At 42.9% G+C, this 16,230-nt stretch overlaps 1 protein-coding gene across 7 annotated transcripts in view; it reads right to left on the reverse strand.

Moving 5' to 3' along the window:
• Window positions 1–255: 255 nt before the first annotated feature.
• TNRC6B (trinucleotide repeat containing adaptor 6B) overlaps window positions 256–16,230 on the reverse strand; it is a 242,216-nt gene continuing 226,241 nt past the window's right edge. For all 7 annotated transcript variants that reach the window (XM_061124487.1, XM_061124488.1, XM_061124481.1 and 4 more), the window contains 8 exons: window positions 12,793–12,927; window positions 10,307–10,483; window positions 8,884–9,030; window positions 8,532–8,627; window positions 5,557–5,781; window positions 4,801–4,871; window positions 1,888–2,027; window positions 256–988 (listed from right to left, as the gene is read on the reverse strand). In XM_061124487.1, coding sequence (XP_060980470.1) covers window positions 601–988; window positions 1,888–2,027; window positions 4,801–4,871; window positions 5,557–5,781; window positions 8,532–8,627; window positions 8,884–9,030; window positions 10,307–10,483; window positions 12,793–12,927 — 1,379 coding nt within the window. In that variant the 3' untranslated portion in view covers window positions 256–600. The remainder of the gene's footprint in view (window positions 989–1,887; window positions 2,028–4,800; window positions 4,872–5,556; window positions 5,782–8,531; window positions 8,628–8,883; window positions 9,031–10,306; window positions 10,484–12,792; window positions 12,928–16,230) is intronic.

The raw sequence follows: 16,230 nt of genomic DNA on the forward strand, positions 1-16,230 counted from the left end.
TATCAACCAGTCAATCACAAATTTTTTCCTTTTTTTTTTTTTTTTTTTAGGTTTTTTATGTTTTTGTTTTTAAAGTGAGGCTCCGTCAAGTCTTCCCTCCCCCACCCTAACAATGCTTTTGAATTCCCCTCCCTCCCAAACATGGTAGACCTAAGGACGGAAACACACCCAGTGCAAACAAAGTTAAAAAGCTATTTTTTTTTCAGTATATATGTTTCTTAGCAACAACTTCCATATAACATGAAAAAAGTGAAAAACTAGAAACTAATTTTTTTAATTTTTTTTGTGTTTAAATTTAAATGGTATGTGTACTTGCTTCACATTGTCTTTCTAGGTTGGCGTTCATGATTCAAGTATTTCAAGAGTGATATGTTCTCTTTTTGGATTCATATTCCAAACGAAAAAACTGAAGTTAGAAGGGAGGCAACTATGTGCTCAGACAGTCTGTCAATGACCCACCTTTTTTTTTTTTCTCTCTCCGTTTTCTTTTTTCCTTTTAAAAATGTATTTATTGCAAGTTGAAAAAAAAAACGAAAAGGTCAAGTTAGTGCTGCTGCTGTTCCAAAAAAGGTCACGAGGTCAGAGTTGAAAGTTCTAAGTTCAGATTGAATCCGACCCTCCTCCCAGAAGGTCACCAGGTAGTAAAGGAGCAGGGCTGCCCATCCTATGAGGGTCTTCCACGGTCGGGACTCCCCACAAGCTAGAAGAGTAGTTGGGGGGGCCCCACAACGAGGCGCCGGCAAGGTCGGCCCCACTGCTGCCGCCGGCACTGCTGCTCCACTGCCCGAGCCCCGTGGACCCGCCGAAAAGATTCAGAGCAGGTCCAACGGGGTCTGACTGGGTCTGGCCGGTCTCTAGGGACTGCCAGCCCGCGGCGGGTGCACTCGGGGTTGCCGCAGGTGTAGGGGGCTGAGCTTGTGCCAGAAAGCGGCTGACTTCGTCATCGGTGGCAAACTCAGCCAGGATGGTAGTGTTTCCCAACACACACCTGGAAGAAAGGGGGGGGAGAAAGCTATGCATCTGAGGAAGATCTTGAAGCATGCATGGAGAAGGAGTATCCTGAGTCCCCGCTACTCAGAGGAGCATGTCTGTCACTGGCAGTTTTCACATCCCCAGGATAGGAGCATGTCTTTTAACCAGACCACCAGGTGACTGAGAAGTACTGATTTAGAGCAATAAAGTATCACTCAATCTCAAGATACCCAAAGACTACTGGATGACATTATGTAGCAATATCCCTTGGGATACAGAATCTGCTTGTCAAGTGAAATAATGTTGGGCCTCTTTTTTCCTTTGGAGCTAAAAGATAACAGTCCAAAGCATCAAGGTGACCCAGCTCCAGAAATCGGAAGTGCTGCTTCATCTCAGGCGGGGCTCACTGTCTAAGCCTCCCCATCGCTTGCTTGTTCTGTGTGAACCTTTCTATCGTGGCACCTGCAGCCATGAGAAGGCAGCTCCTCCCTGTTCACCACCTTGACGATGGCGCGAAGGAGGATGGTCAGAGTCTGATCCAGCCCCACCTACTGTAGGCAGAACTAAGACCACAATATTTCATCACCACCCACAAAGAGGCCAAAGTAAGCAGAGAGATTCTATTATGAAAAGGGACAGCACTTACGGTGTCTCATTTCTAAATAGTGGCTTTGTTTTACAGTATTAAAATGTACAAATCTGTTACTTTTGGAATTCTGATTCTCAGGTACACATATGACATCCGTGCTTACGTAGGCAGATGAGATCAGCCACCTCAGTATGCAGGCAACTGGTCACGTGATGACGCCACCTGTGTGCATGTCCTGTGCATCCCTGTTTCATCAAGCACGTGCCTGGGTACTCACGTGTGCCTCCTCATGCATGTCTGTCTCAGAAGGCAGGATGGGTACTCACATGTGCAGTGCAGTTTGGGCCTTGGCCGCCTCCTGTTTGGTGCTGTATCGGATCAGGGCGGTGCCCTGGGTTAGGTTCAGATGGAATGTCAGCAGTGGGCCATGCTGCATGCAGATGGTTCTCAAGGTTGACCCATCAATCTAAAGAGTAATGACAGCCATGAGATAAAAACTGGAGTGGGTTGGGAAAGGAAGTCAGGAGACCTTTCTTGTATTTGACAGTGAGGAGGGCTTCCGGTTTGTAACTAACAGCCTCAGTACTAAATGAGTTTTGAAGAGATGACTGAAGAACTGGAGGCAGGGGAGTTGCACTGGACTCCCCTGAATATACTGTGCTGAATACAGGGTCTTCAAAGCAAATCTAAAGACAGTCAAAGCACTGGGTTCAGATCTCCTGTGCCCACTTTGCAGATAAAAAATGTTTGTATAAATACAGCTCAAAACGAAAAGCATATGATTCAACCTGTAGTCTATTTTCCTTAAGAGGTAAATGAGTGAACCTGTGTTGTTTGGTAGAGCCTTAAAACACAGAAACAAAATGGTTAACCAAATGAGAATTTAGGAAAACATGCATGGTTCTGAGCAACACTATTAATGTAGTATTCTTCCTCCAATCTCACAAAAAGCTGAAGAGTAAGACACAAACAAGGAAGGCACTGCTAACCATCTGACGACACAGAATGCTGATGGACACCCTCACTCAGACAACTCTGATGCCTTCTTCCTCCTACTCTGGCCATCCCAAGGACAGACTCCACTTCTGCCTACCTCTCTGTGCCCTCTGTTGCCGGCGGCCGAGATAACCAAAGGTTACAGGCACTCACCCTATCAGACTCTCAGCATGAGGATGTTCAGCGATTTGGGACAACTGCCCTTCCTCACCTATGACTTAAGAGAACAAAGCTGTTGATTCACTCTGGTCGATGCATTTGTATTCAGAACTTCGCTAGGTTTACTGGAGATGCTCAGTCCAACCTTCTGGTTCATTTTGGGGGAAGGGAAACAAATTACTACTAAAACAGCCTTAAAAAGTTGTGTTCCTTGCAGCAGTGGTAGAAACATTCTGTGGTTTTACCATGGAAATCCTGCAGGATGGAAACTGCCAGTTTCACTATAATTCTTAACAGAAAATGACTGAAGAACAGCTCTCAGCATTTGTAATCGACAATTGACTATATCAGCATGTCAGTATATGTCACAAGTGATTTCTCAGGACAGAGGTCCTCTTAATAAACTGTAGGTGTTGACAAGTAAATTTATCCTGGTCCCCAAAGATCTGACCCTATAACTTTCTTTTAAGCTATGGTTGAAATTAATATGCTATTAGGTCTTTTTGATTTTTAAAATGACTCAATTCTAATATAAACTCAGTCAAGCCTTATATTCATTTATATACAAATATAAGTACCATTCTTCTTTTTAAATTTTATTTTTAAATTAAAAACTTAATTGTGGTCTAGTTGATTTACAGTATTACTTTAGTTTTAAGTGTATAATAGTGATTCACAATTTTTATAGATCACCCTCCACTTATAAAATATTGGCTATATTACCTGTGTTGTACAATATATCCCTGCAGTTTACTTCTTTTATACATAGTAGTCTGTACCTTTACTATTTTTACGATAATACAGGCTCCTTTCAACACTGCTTCTCTCATCCTAACCATATTACACCCACCACACTGTGACAACCTAAGAAATAGTGAGGCCTATACCGTTCTGAAGGTGGTTACATAAGATGTTCATACTTTAGTCAACTCTTAGCTGAACAAACAACCCAGGAACTTCAGCTGAGCCGATGAGATATGGAAATTAATCCAGAGAGTTTCTCATGCTAACTGTATTTAGAAAACTGTCTATTTCAATGTGAACCTTAAAATACGAGCCCTGGACTTGCTCCCCACAAATAGGTTCACTGGGCAAATACAGAGGAGAATCTGTATTTCCACACAGAAATATGCATGTTAGCATATTAAAGGGTCTAAGGAGTCTTACAGTGAAGGTATCTGCTTAATTTTGTCTAATCAAGTATATATTTCAAACATATTAGGCAAGAGACCTATTAATACCCCATGGGAACAGTCTGGAAAATGCTGGCTTAGTAAGGTGTGAGTGAATCCATTTATGAATTAAATGTCAGACAATTCACTCAATGTGTCAAGGGGAGGGAGGTCTAATTGACTTCTTTTTAACAAGGTGCTGTTAAAAGGTTGTGCTGTCAAGTCCAATGGAAGACCATGGGCTCAGTTTCCATGGGTTCATTTCACTTCACTGAGTGCTCAACATCTGTTGCTACAAACGTGTCAGTTATCAGGCAACTCAAGTGAAAGGGAGGGTGATCTGGTGCAAATGAAACCCCACCACTGTAACAACAACCCAGAGAGCACATCCTGTGAGAGAGAATCAGTAATGCCATCTACACAAAAGAGGACAATGGACGGAAAAGCAAGAGCAGACATGTGGCATTTCAGTCACGAAATCCACACACCCCTTCTCCATAGAACTTTATGGTTAGTTGTGTATGAATGAAGCACAGAAATGGTTGACAGGGAGCCTCAAGTCCTGTTGAATGAGCAATACAAAAACAGGTAACTTTTTTGCTTGGTTCCAGATTCTGACAGGCAGATCCACAAAGCAAGTTATCTCTGCTAAACAGAACTCATCAGATAATACCACCCTACACTATTTACAAACTACACGTGTTAACATCACCATGGAGGCAGGCATGAAGCTGAGTGGCCAACACCCTCCTCTCCCCGCCCCGGATCAGAAGTAGGCTTTGGGCCTTGGTTTGGGAGACTCACCGGGAAGTAAATGAACTCTCCTATCTGCTAAACCCCCACATCTCTTAAGTGTCTCTCTCTTAATACAATCAAGTCTCAGCCAGAAAAATCCCAAGAAAGCATGATTACCTGTGGAGTGAGATTGTGAAGAACCAGCCAGTAACTAGGACGAACTGAACCACCATCACTCCAGGTAGAGGCTGGAAGCAACCAGAAAGAAGGATCAGGAAGAACAAACAAAAAAATTAAGACGGCCACACGTGAGAAACATTTTCACAGAGCCCACACACGTTTCTTCCCTCCTTTTATAAATCATCTTCTCCTGGAACTTCCCCGGCAGTCCAGTGGTTAAGAACCCGCCCTGCCATGCAGGGCAGTGGGTCTGATCCCTGGTATGGGAACTAAGATACCACGTGCCCTGGGGCAACTACGCCCTTGTGCTACAACTAGAAAAGGCCCGCATGTGGCAACTACTGAGCCCACTCACCACAAGGAAGGAGCCTGAATGACGCAACTAAGACCTGATGCAGCCAAATAAGTAAATATATTAAAAAAAAAAAAATCTTCTCCTTTCTGTCTGACCTTTATCCTGTCATTCAACAGCCAGTTCTCTTCTCCTAGACTGTGATCTTACACTCTTATGCCTTATTTGCAAGACAACATTTTGCTCCCAAGGTTCTCCTCTTTACTCCATCAGGACCTCGGGAGTTCTCAGGTCCCTGTGCCTTTCTTTATAGGCTGACTTCAATTTTCTACTCAAGAGGTACTTTTTCCTCTACCCAACAACCATGATTTCCTCTCCTGTGAAGACTTCATGTCTTCAACTGTGTGTGAGCATGAGCCCCTTGTGTTGGAACAATGATGCTCCCTTGGGCAGCTCCTCACCGGAGGCGAGCCGTGAGTCCTGTGTCCCCCACCCCCTGACTGAGCGGGGTGCTGTGCTGCTCCAGGGAGATGATGGTTTGGGGTTGGTCAGACCGGGAGGCGGGCGGGGCAGCGGTGTAGTGTTCCTTGAGGAAATATGGTTTTTCCACATCTTGTTGGAGAGATGAGTGGGGTTGTGTCCTATGGGATCTGGGGACCATGTTGATTTGTAATCAGGAAACTTTGCTAAAAGAAGAGAAAATGAAGAAGGAAATAAGGTTTGATACATCAGTTTTGCCAACAAATACATATATATTTTACAAATACACACAAATAGTTTTATAGTCTAAATAAGTAGATGTTTCAAGAGTAACAAAATAATATTGTTCTCTGAGCTTATCTAACACAAATTCTCAGTGACTATGACTCTGAATTGACATATGAGCTAAAGAGTTAACACTCAGACACTCAGTCTTGTCTGACTCTTTGTGACCCCATGGACCGACATGCTCCTCTGTTCATGGGATTTTCCTGGCAAACATACTGGAGTGGGTTGCCATTTCCTCCTCCAGGGGGATCTTCCTGGCCCAGGGATTGAACCTGGGTCTCCTGCACTGCAGGCGGACTCCTTACTGTCTAAGCCACCAGGCAAGCCCAAAGACTTAAAAAAGATAACTAATTCTCTACTGCGTCTTAACTAAATACAACCTGAAAAGGAAGATACATTCAAGGAAATCACCCTTAAAGTTCTTAGTCTTACAGATATCAAAGAATGTGAACCTTGGCAGAACTAAAGTATTTATCCTATAAATACTTATTGATTGAATGGAAACTACACTAAAAATTATACTTTTCTTGATCCAGAATAGTAGACAGCAACATTCAAGTGGATTTTAAAATTGCAATCAACAAATATTCACTAAGCGCTTACTTCACTTAGGTCCTAAATCAGTGCTATGGGTAATATAAACAGTTATTCTCAAGAACTTCAAGTTCAGATGGGAAGATGGAACAGATGAACAGTTGTAACCCCAGGGAACATCATATTTGCTCAATACAGGGAGGAGAAAAAGAATGCCGGGCTGTCAGCAAAGACTGTGCCAAGACAAGTCTTGAAGAATTGATATAAATTGATGGGCTCAGCAAGACAGGAAAATACAAACCGAGGTTCAACTTGAACTCTCTCTGGACCAAATACATTTCCCTGCAATTGTGGCTGAACAATTCCTGGGGCAGAGAGGTACAGGAGGCCATACAGGACAACTGGGGGCTGACCCAAGTTTTAGATACTATCAGTTTTGCAGCAGATTTAGTAGGTAGTGTTCAAATGAGAGTCAGAACCTGGGTGACAGCACAAAGAGTGGAAGAGAAGAAATGGATGTGAGAGAGAAGAAAGCACTTGGGAGGCGTTATCAGTGCCTGAATCCTGCGAGTGGGGGAGATGCAAGAGTAAGGAAGAGGCTAAAGGGAAGAGATGCTGCGACTAAGTGATGCACGACAGCACCACTAAGCAGTGAGAGTTTAGTTACGAAAGAAAGACAATTTTTATTTTGGGGGTGGGGAGGAGGTATACGTTCAATTTTAAACAAGTCCAGGTGATGCCTGGGGTCACCTCTCAGGTGATCATCTGCTTGTAAACAAAAGATAAAAAAAGGGATGTGGGCAGTTACAGGAATAAAAGAGGTAAAAATGAATTTTTACATGTAAAGGCAGAAGTCCTAGGTCTTCAGTCCTACAACGGTACCTCTTAAAAATCAGACACAGCGGGCTTCCCTGGCAGTCCAGTGGTTAAGACACTGAGCTTTCGCCACAGGGAGTGTGGGTTAAATCCCTAGCCAGGGAACTAAGATCCCACATGCCACACGGTGCAGTCAAAAAGAAAAAAGCAAAAACAAAACTGTGAACTCTGGGTGAATGAGGTGTCACTGTAGGTTCATTAACTGTGACAAATGTACCACTCTGGTCGAAGTCCCATGAAAGAATGATGGAGGGTGGTGTGCAGAAACATGGAACGTGGAGCTGGCTCCTTTACACGCTCACTGAGACCTACAATAAATTCTATCAGCTCTTTGAGTCTCAGTTTCTTCATCTACAAAACGGGATAATAGCAGGAGCTTCCCCACAGATTTTGGTGAAGTTAAGATGAGAATTTATGCTGAAGGCTTAGCATGCTTCATGGCCTGCAGGAGCATTCGATAAATGAGGTTATTGTACTGTCAGTAGGAGACAGAAGTGGAAACAAAAAAAAGGAAATATGTAAGGTCATTAACCTGCAGTGTCTTGGTAGGTAGCTAAGAATTTGTTTTACTTGCATTTACTTGGACAAAGAGCAGAAGCCTTAATGACTTTAATGGCTTAAGGTCCAACTTTTGCAAGACCAACATGCCAATTACTAATGACTGGTTTACCAATCTGTAAGGCGTTCTGCTAAGTAAGTGACTTCAAAGGCTTTTTTATATCCATTAAGTTTTCTATTCCCAACTGTCTTTAAAAACAAAACACACACACAAGGAACTCAGCAAATGTTGTAGAATTAACCAAGGTCCTCTTTCCCCCCTCCTTGGCCATCTGCCCTTAGCCTTTGTCTGTAAGTGGAAGAATTTTTAGAGAAAAGCAAGCTCTAATTGGCTGCCTTAGAAATAACAAGCTGAACTTAACTGGTTCTTCCCATGGCCCCTGATTTTCTTGGCAAACTGGTTAAAAGAAAAGCACTTGTGTCATCAGGATATAACCTCTGTCCTCTCAACACCCACAGCTCCTTGAATGATGTCACCATCTGCCTTGGTCCTAAATGGTATTTGTCTCATCTTGCCTCTGTGAGCCTGCAAGTTCCCCAGGGACGCGGCCAATATGAGAGGTGTCTCTCCATCCACGCTGACCTGTGTTGTTCAGCTGCTATAATTTCTTCCTTAAGAAACAAACGCCAATTTCCTTTGTACAAGGCAACCTGACAGCAAAGTGCTAGCCAGAGGGGAAAAACTGGGTCACATGCCTACCTGAAGTGCTATGAACGTTGGTGAAGGAGTTGTCAGAGGCACTGTAGGGCCAGGCACCAGGTGAAGGCAGCGAGGTGTTGAGGGAAGAATTAGACCCTTTAGATGACAAATGAAGAACAAGATTAAAAAAACTGCAGACACATATCAGTGGAACTAGTCAAATCTTGAAGTATTTTATTTGACCTTCGATAAAAGGAAAGACAATCTAAAAAATAAATGTGAAAAGCAAAGCTACCTAGTCCTGCATTTCCTGGTGTAATTACTAGACACCAGAGAATACAAATGAAGCCCGAGATTGCCAAACAGGAAAATACTGGGTGCTGGATAAACATGAGGGGTTTCACTTATTTACCTGTGGTGTTATCCCGCAGAAGTTGGTGGTCAGTATCTACAATGGGAGATGTGGCTGTACCCCCTAGCACACTTCCTGGGGTGACATAGGGGTCAGATTCAGGGTCAATGTTTTGGATACCTTTCCATGGCACTCCTGGTTGGAATTCTGAGACAAGGAGAACAAATATTAGATCGAGGTAGGAAGTTGTTCAAAATGTGGTCAAGTCATTTTCTGATACAAGAAATCGGTCTATGAAAAGTCTAAATTCTGAAGCTATTTCAGGTCAGATTTTCATCATAAAATAAATATAAAAAAGTCAGCCTGAACACATGCATTGCCAGCAGCACTCCTGTGCTGTCACCACACGTCCACCTGCTTCCTCTCTGTGCCTGTGAACTTGATGCCAGAGACAGTGAGGGTCGGGGGCAGACCCTGCTCCTGCCCTTCCGGCTCCCAGGCCAATTCAGGCCTGAGGGCCGGGAGGCAGGGCTGAGTAGTGTGGTGCTCAGGACAACTGTGGGGGCATCAAGGTGAAAACTGGGAGAATATCTGAGCTGGAGAGGAGATACTTCTCCTTTATCTCACCGGGAAATTGGCTCAGATGCACAAAAGAAAACACAGATGATCGCTACTCCTGGAATGACCAGGGAAAACTGACAGGAATCATTTGGCTTATCATGAGAAGGCCTAGAATATATGTGTTTACAATTTCTTTATATCATATTTAGAGCTATATGACAGAATTAATAAACTTTTATGTTCCAAATCATGAGGAGGAAGAATGGTATGTAGTATATATGAATAATACACGTAATAGAGACTATATGTATTCGTAGCACAAATATACTATATAGAAAAAGGTTTAGGACACAGACTAAAACTCATTTTTATTTTTGCTTTACTAAAAATTTTCAACTTTTCTACAATGAAAATAGATTACATGTATCAGAATAAAAGAGGAAAAACAGCAAATACTCTCACTGCTCTACTAGTCTACTACATCCCTTGAACCTGGTAATAAATACTTGGTGAATGAAAAACGTATCAATTCACTGGACATTTCAGAAGAAGCCAGGTTACAAGGAATCCTTTGCACAGATGAATGCCAAGTCTGGGCTCCAAAGTCACCTTTCTTTCATCCCCAGACTGCACTCCGCTAACTTCCTTTGATGCATCTGTGCCCACGCTGTATTTACTACTCAGTAACTTGTTTTGCAGGTGATCAGCATCCACCCTGTCTTCCTGACTGAACTCTACAGAGCAAAGACCACGTCTGCCCCCCATGAAAATCTGCACTTTCCAAAGAAAAGCACAAAAAATTAACTAGATGAAAAAAATCAAAGTGGGTGGCAAAAAAGCAATCTGTTCAGAACCTGAAATTAACAATTACAAAACAAATGATATCCCATAAACAAAACCACTATTTTCTGGACAGTAATACCTGGAGGCCAACTGGCATTGCTAGATTTACTTCCGATTTTATTTGTTGGTGGAGATTTGGCAGGTAACCAGCTATCACCAGCAGGACCCGTATGGCCACCCAGTGTGTCACCTGGGATGATGTCAAACTGGTTGTATGGTGACCCTCCTCGGGTCTTACCAGGGGCCACGATAGCGCCTGAGAAAAAAAGAGAGGTGATGAGTTCACAGCAGAAAGGACTCCTATGAACAGAACTCGCTGAGCTTTCATTCACAGGAACTCACATATGGTCTCCAGGATCTGGTCCTGGAATGAGGTGTTCACACTTGAGAGGAAGTGCATAATTAGGAAGAAGGATGACCATGACAATTCATCTCACCTTTCTAGCTTCTCAGTCTGCACTTCTGCACATAGCACTGTTCTCATTTCTGAATGCCCCTTTCAGTTTGAAACTCCATGGTCTTATGAAATTAACTTGGGAAACTTTCATAAACTATGAATCATCCCCACCATCTTTACACTAATGACTCAAGAATGAGGAATGGGAAAAATTCTAAACAATCTGAGGCACATAAAAGGGTTTTTAACTACATTTCTACTGACACCAACCCCCTCAAGTCCTTAAGTGTCGATCAGGCCTAGCTTAGGGGAAGAAGCAGAGTAAACAGAGGGAGCTTGCTGGAGAGAAAAGCATCTGCAATTGCTTTAAATTCCAGAGCAGTGAGCCGGCGTTCCTGCTGACAGTCTCTGCCAGCACAAGACCAGCCGTGAACTCTGCAGTGCTGAGCTCCTGGGCCCCACACACGAAGAACAGCAAATCCTTTGTAGAACTGCTCTCCTCAGAGTGTTTCAGGGGTTTTGTTGGTGTCCCCTCCATGCATCTTATGTGCTGGGAGGCAAGAAAAAAATAATTAAAAGCTTAGTAATTTCCTTAAACTAACAAAAAATGAGCTTTAAATGAAAAGTGTGGCCTCTGTAAGATACCATTCTACTTATTTCTCGAATGAATTTTACATGCCATATTGTGTTGCCTGATGTACTCTAAGGATGCAGCTTATAAACAGATAAAATTACTTCCAGGGTAAGGTATTAAAATAACTGTGTAGGCACTTCCCTGGAGGTTCAGTGGTTAAGACCCCATGCTTCCACTGCAGGGGGCATGAGTTCAATCCCTGGTTGGAGAACTGAGATCCTGAATTCTACATGGCATGGCCAAAAAAAACCAAAAAAAACTTTTTTTGTGTTTGCGACTGATTAATCTGCTTGGTGTGGCCTAGCACAAGTATTCTCAAAACAATCTTCATGCTCCACTAAGAACTCATCTGCTTTTCTGGAGCTACTGGTAGGAGCCTGACTCAAAGGCACATTACAGTGAAGAAGCAGAAAACGAAAAGCTCAATTATCTTGGGGATTGCTCAGGAGATGGGGAAAACGTGACCTGTAAGCTCTCAAATGGCAAGCGAGTATTTTACCTTCAAGACCACTTCTCACGTGCATTTATAATCACACACCTATCATGTCTTTAGGGACAAGGGTCCTGATGAATCACAAGCCTAAAGAAGCAGCCAGAGGGCCCAAAGCTAGAGATGCAGAGCTTGGATTATTCAGTTCAGAAACAGATTGGACATTTCAATAAACCATTCCTGACTCTTAATACGAAATCAAATGATGATACTTAGGGATAGCAGGCAGACAGCTCCACAGGACCACTTCACCAGCCTCCAGAAGGGCACCTGAAAGAGCAGGTTTAGAAAAGAACCCTGAAAGGCTCCAGACTAATGGGCCTAAGGCTCCAGGAAGCTGCTGCAGGAGCCACTCCGACACCTATTTACACTTGGTTCTCATGGATACAGACGAGTCCAAGTAAATTACTGACAAGTGAAACAAACACTGAAGCAAAGGCTAAAGGAAGGTCCTAAGACCTTTTATCCGTTTCACAGGGAAATGGAGATGCTCTTACAGAGAATTAAGAGAGATGAAGGGCTGACCCACTTTCACGACCAAAGCCTGCAAGACCTTCAACTGCTGTCTTGCAGACACTGTAATTCATAAAGAACAAGAAAGCTTGGTGCAAAGTCCAGACCTCATGTGCTGATCGATTAGTCATCTTCTGGAGATCAAAGAGTTGAAACAGTCAACATGATACATATTTACTGTGATCTCTCTCGTAGCTCTGAAAACAGATTCTGTTCTCTCAAGCAATTTATTAGGGTTTTACCCTAAGGGGAGCTCAAGTTCACTGATACTGCTCTTGATCCTGCTGCAGGTGGGAAATTTTGCTTTCCTTAAGTACAACTAGCACTTTAAGTTTCTTACAGTTTGAAATACTCATAACCCCAATCTTGCTCTCATAGGTGATCACGGCAGGGGTAGGGGTGGGAGGACGGAAATCAGGACTGTTTAAGAAAAAGCTGAAGATCTGTGCTTCAGAATAAGTTTACAGGACCCTGTGTCAAGGCCTCTGAGGATCGGAAGAGCGCCAGGTCACGAGGCTCTGTGTGTCTTACCATTTTTGTGCATATTGGCTTCCTGTGTGGCTACAGAGGGCACCTCCATCATGGAGGTCCACTGTTTAAAGCGAGACTCTGTTCCAGCCTCCTTCCCACCAACCATGCCGTAGTCCATGCCGCCAGAGCTGAAGCCTGAAATGGAGAAGCACATTTTAGGTCTTTTTTTAAAAAAATCAGTTTCTAGTATCAGTAACCAAGAGGTCTGAGGCAGAACCCAAAAATGGCTTCATTTGTCACTAAAAGACCAATTCACATGAAGTTTTCTTCACTCAGAAACAGGTATTTTGATTCAAACTGTTGCTGTAGGCTCCTGACTGCTACAAAAGGGACGACTCTGTTCAGGTATGAAAACACGTACGATGTCATCTCATGAACGTCTCAGGGCACGTGTGCACTCACGTTATCTATTCAGCTCAGGTTTGCGTCAAATGGAATGTGGGACCAGCCGTTCTCCAACTGAGATAATGTCCACACAACAAACCAACATGGTGCAACAGCAGCCCTAAAGTTGTGGTAAGGTCTCTAGGGGAGGAAAGGCTTTGCAGAAGGACAGCTGATCTAGGGCCCAGGGCAGGAGGGTGAGTGAGTCAAGAAAAACAAGTGCGAAGCTCTAACTGGTGACAATCTCGGGTGCTTAAGGAATGATGAGGAGCCCAGTGTAACTCCAATGCTTGGCTGACTATGGATGCAGTGAGCTGGGGAGAGATGAAGAGCCGTAGCTTGGAGGGTCTTACGTATGTCAGGCCAAGGAGTCCAGAACTCCCCGCCCCCCCGCAAAGATAGGAGATAAAAGAATTTTTTACCAAGTGAGAGAGAGAACTAAGTTTGTATTCTACAAAGAGAACTGACAGTGTAAGAATGGGGTAGACCACGGGAGGTCAATTTGAAAGAAGTTTTTATACAATGACGAAGACCCCAAAGCTTGAACAGGCAACTGGTGAGAGATTCAGAGTGTGCCCCCAAGTGTTAGGCTGTTAGCGAGGGCTCTGGCAGTAAGATTTTCCCACTGCAGAGGGCTGGACAGGTTAAAGCCACACAGGAGAGGCTTGTTGATGGAGCCTCACAAGGTACACCATCAGTTTTAGGTTAGAATATATTAAATACTTTTTAAACTGTTGCTCAAAAAAGAAAAATAAAGGACTAAAATAAATAGCTGAAACTGAGAGGGGAAGAATAATTAATAAAAAACAGAAAAGTGGGGGACTTCCCTGGTGGTCTATTGGGAACGCTACGTTCCCAATGCAGGGGCTAGGTTTGGTCCCCAGTCAGGGAACCAGATCCCACACGCTGCAACTAGAAGACAACTAAAACCGTATGCGACAACTAAAACCTGGCACAGCCAAATAAATAAATAAATAAATACATTTAAAAAATAAACAGAAAAAGGAGAACGAGCTACAGTTAGTGGAGCAATAACATGCAAGCACGGGCACCCAAGAAGGTCGGCAGGGCTCCCAGCATGCCTCAGGACAGGGTCCTGTGGAAGTTCCCTCTGACCTAGCAGATGTGTGGCTCCAGCCAGGCCAGACACCATGCCACACCCACTTTAACTCTCCTACCGTCTGAGGCTGTCTCATTGGAACCCTGGATAAAGCGGGCATCTTTCTCATTAGAAACCTGGAGATCCGATGCTACCCAGACATGGCAGCACCACAATTAAACAACAAGGTTTGGCAAGGGAAAAGGAATTAAAGATAAAGAAGGCAAAAAGGAGAGAAAAGTGCCTTGAAAGATTCAATCTACAAACCCAAAACTATGAGAGGAAAATCAATGCAAGGTTTTATGTAACTCTGTGTCTTTCTTCGATGTCACATAGTGACTGGCCTCATGTGAGGATGGAATGTGCTCAACAAATCAGGATGAAGCAAATTCTGGGCTCTAGAGGCTATTGTAGATGGCACTCCACTCATGACCTTTGCACGGCTCATGAGCTTTCACACATCTAGATCCAGGAAAATACAGACCTGATCTGCCATTTCATCAACAGACTTCCCTGGTGGCTCGTATGGTAAAGAATCCACCTACAATGCAGGAGACCTGGGTTCAATTTGTGGGTCGGGAAGATCCCCTGGAGGAGGGCATGGCAACCCACTCCAGTATTCTTGCCTAGAGAGCCTCATGGACAGAGGAGCCTGTGGGCTACAGTCCATGGGGTCACAAAGAGTCAGACATGACTGAGCAACTAAGCACATACTTTCTCAGTTCATCAAGTGGCCTCCACGTAATTCTCCAGCTCCCCGACACAGAACTTCTAATCAAACAAGCCATTTCATTCAGTCCAATAAGTATTTATGGAGAGTCTAATTTGTGCCAGGCTCTGTGTTAGGAGCTGAGGTACAATCAGAGATAAGACAAGCCCATGGCTTTCCCAGGGCCTCATTTCACCAGGACATGCCTTTTATCTACTTCATCATTCCTACATATATAAGCCCTTGACCACCTTATCTGTCCTTGCCAGAATGACTTTCTTGGCCACACACTCTAATTCGTTGTCTATTCATCACTACCACTCGGCTCAAGGCTTGGCTTAACCTCCTTGAGGAAACTCTCAAATTAACTGGTCCTTAATTTATCACTCCTGTACTCTCTTTGTCTACAGCTCTATATTTTCCACTTCTGCTATCTTTGTTGTAGATGAAAAAACAAATCCGTGGTTTCATAATCATTATAATAAGCAATAAATTATAAAAGAAATCATCCACAGTCGCCTCTTTAACACAACTGTTCTAGTCCATGTCCACATGCACGTGTGTTGCTGACACTTCATAATCCCCGGAAGGATACAGTTATTCTTCTGCTATTTTAATAATCTCTATTATTCATATCTCTACTTTTCACTGGATATACCACACACAGAAATATTACATATTTTGATAAAGTTTAAACATAAAAAGTAAAATTTTATTGGAAGTGCACTTTCTAATAAGATGAATGACTCTGTATCTAGATTATCCAGATATTAGTGACTATGACTTGATCTAGTTCACACTATTCTATTCCTATTTTTAAAATTTTTGTAGACTTTATAAAGCACTAAGAAAGCTTACACAAATATGTAGATGAGAAAAGTAGGAGCCTTGTAATTACACCAATTATTTCTTTACATTACTTTTTGGATATATTTCCTTCTCCCAGTTCAGTAAGATAAATACTAAAACGTAATTTTTAGATAGGTCATTATCACTTGAAAATTCAATTAGGTGTATCTTCCATTTTGTTAAAAGCAGAAAATTAGAAACTATTTTACAAAAACAATCAGCTAAGGGTTAGTTAAGCAGTCATGAAAGTCATTTGACTCTTTAGTTCTGAGAAAATATATCAAGAGTCTTTATCAAAATGTATTAAGAAAAAACATTAAGAAATTTTTAATTATTCTTGCTAGTCTTTAGCCTAGCAGGTTATCTTTTTTCTTTTTTACTCTGCTATACTTGGCAC

The sequence above is a fragment of the Dama dama genome, chromosome 22, assembly GCF_033118175.1.
Source record: "Dama dama isolate Ldn47 chromosome 22, ASM3311817v1, whole genome shotgun sequence".
NCBI classification, from domain to species: Eukaryota; Metazoa; Chordata; class Mammalia; order Artiodactyla; family Cervidae; genus Dama; species Dama dama.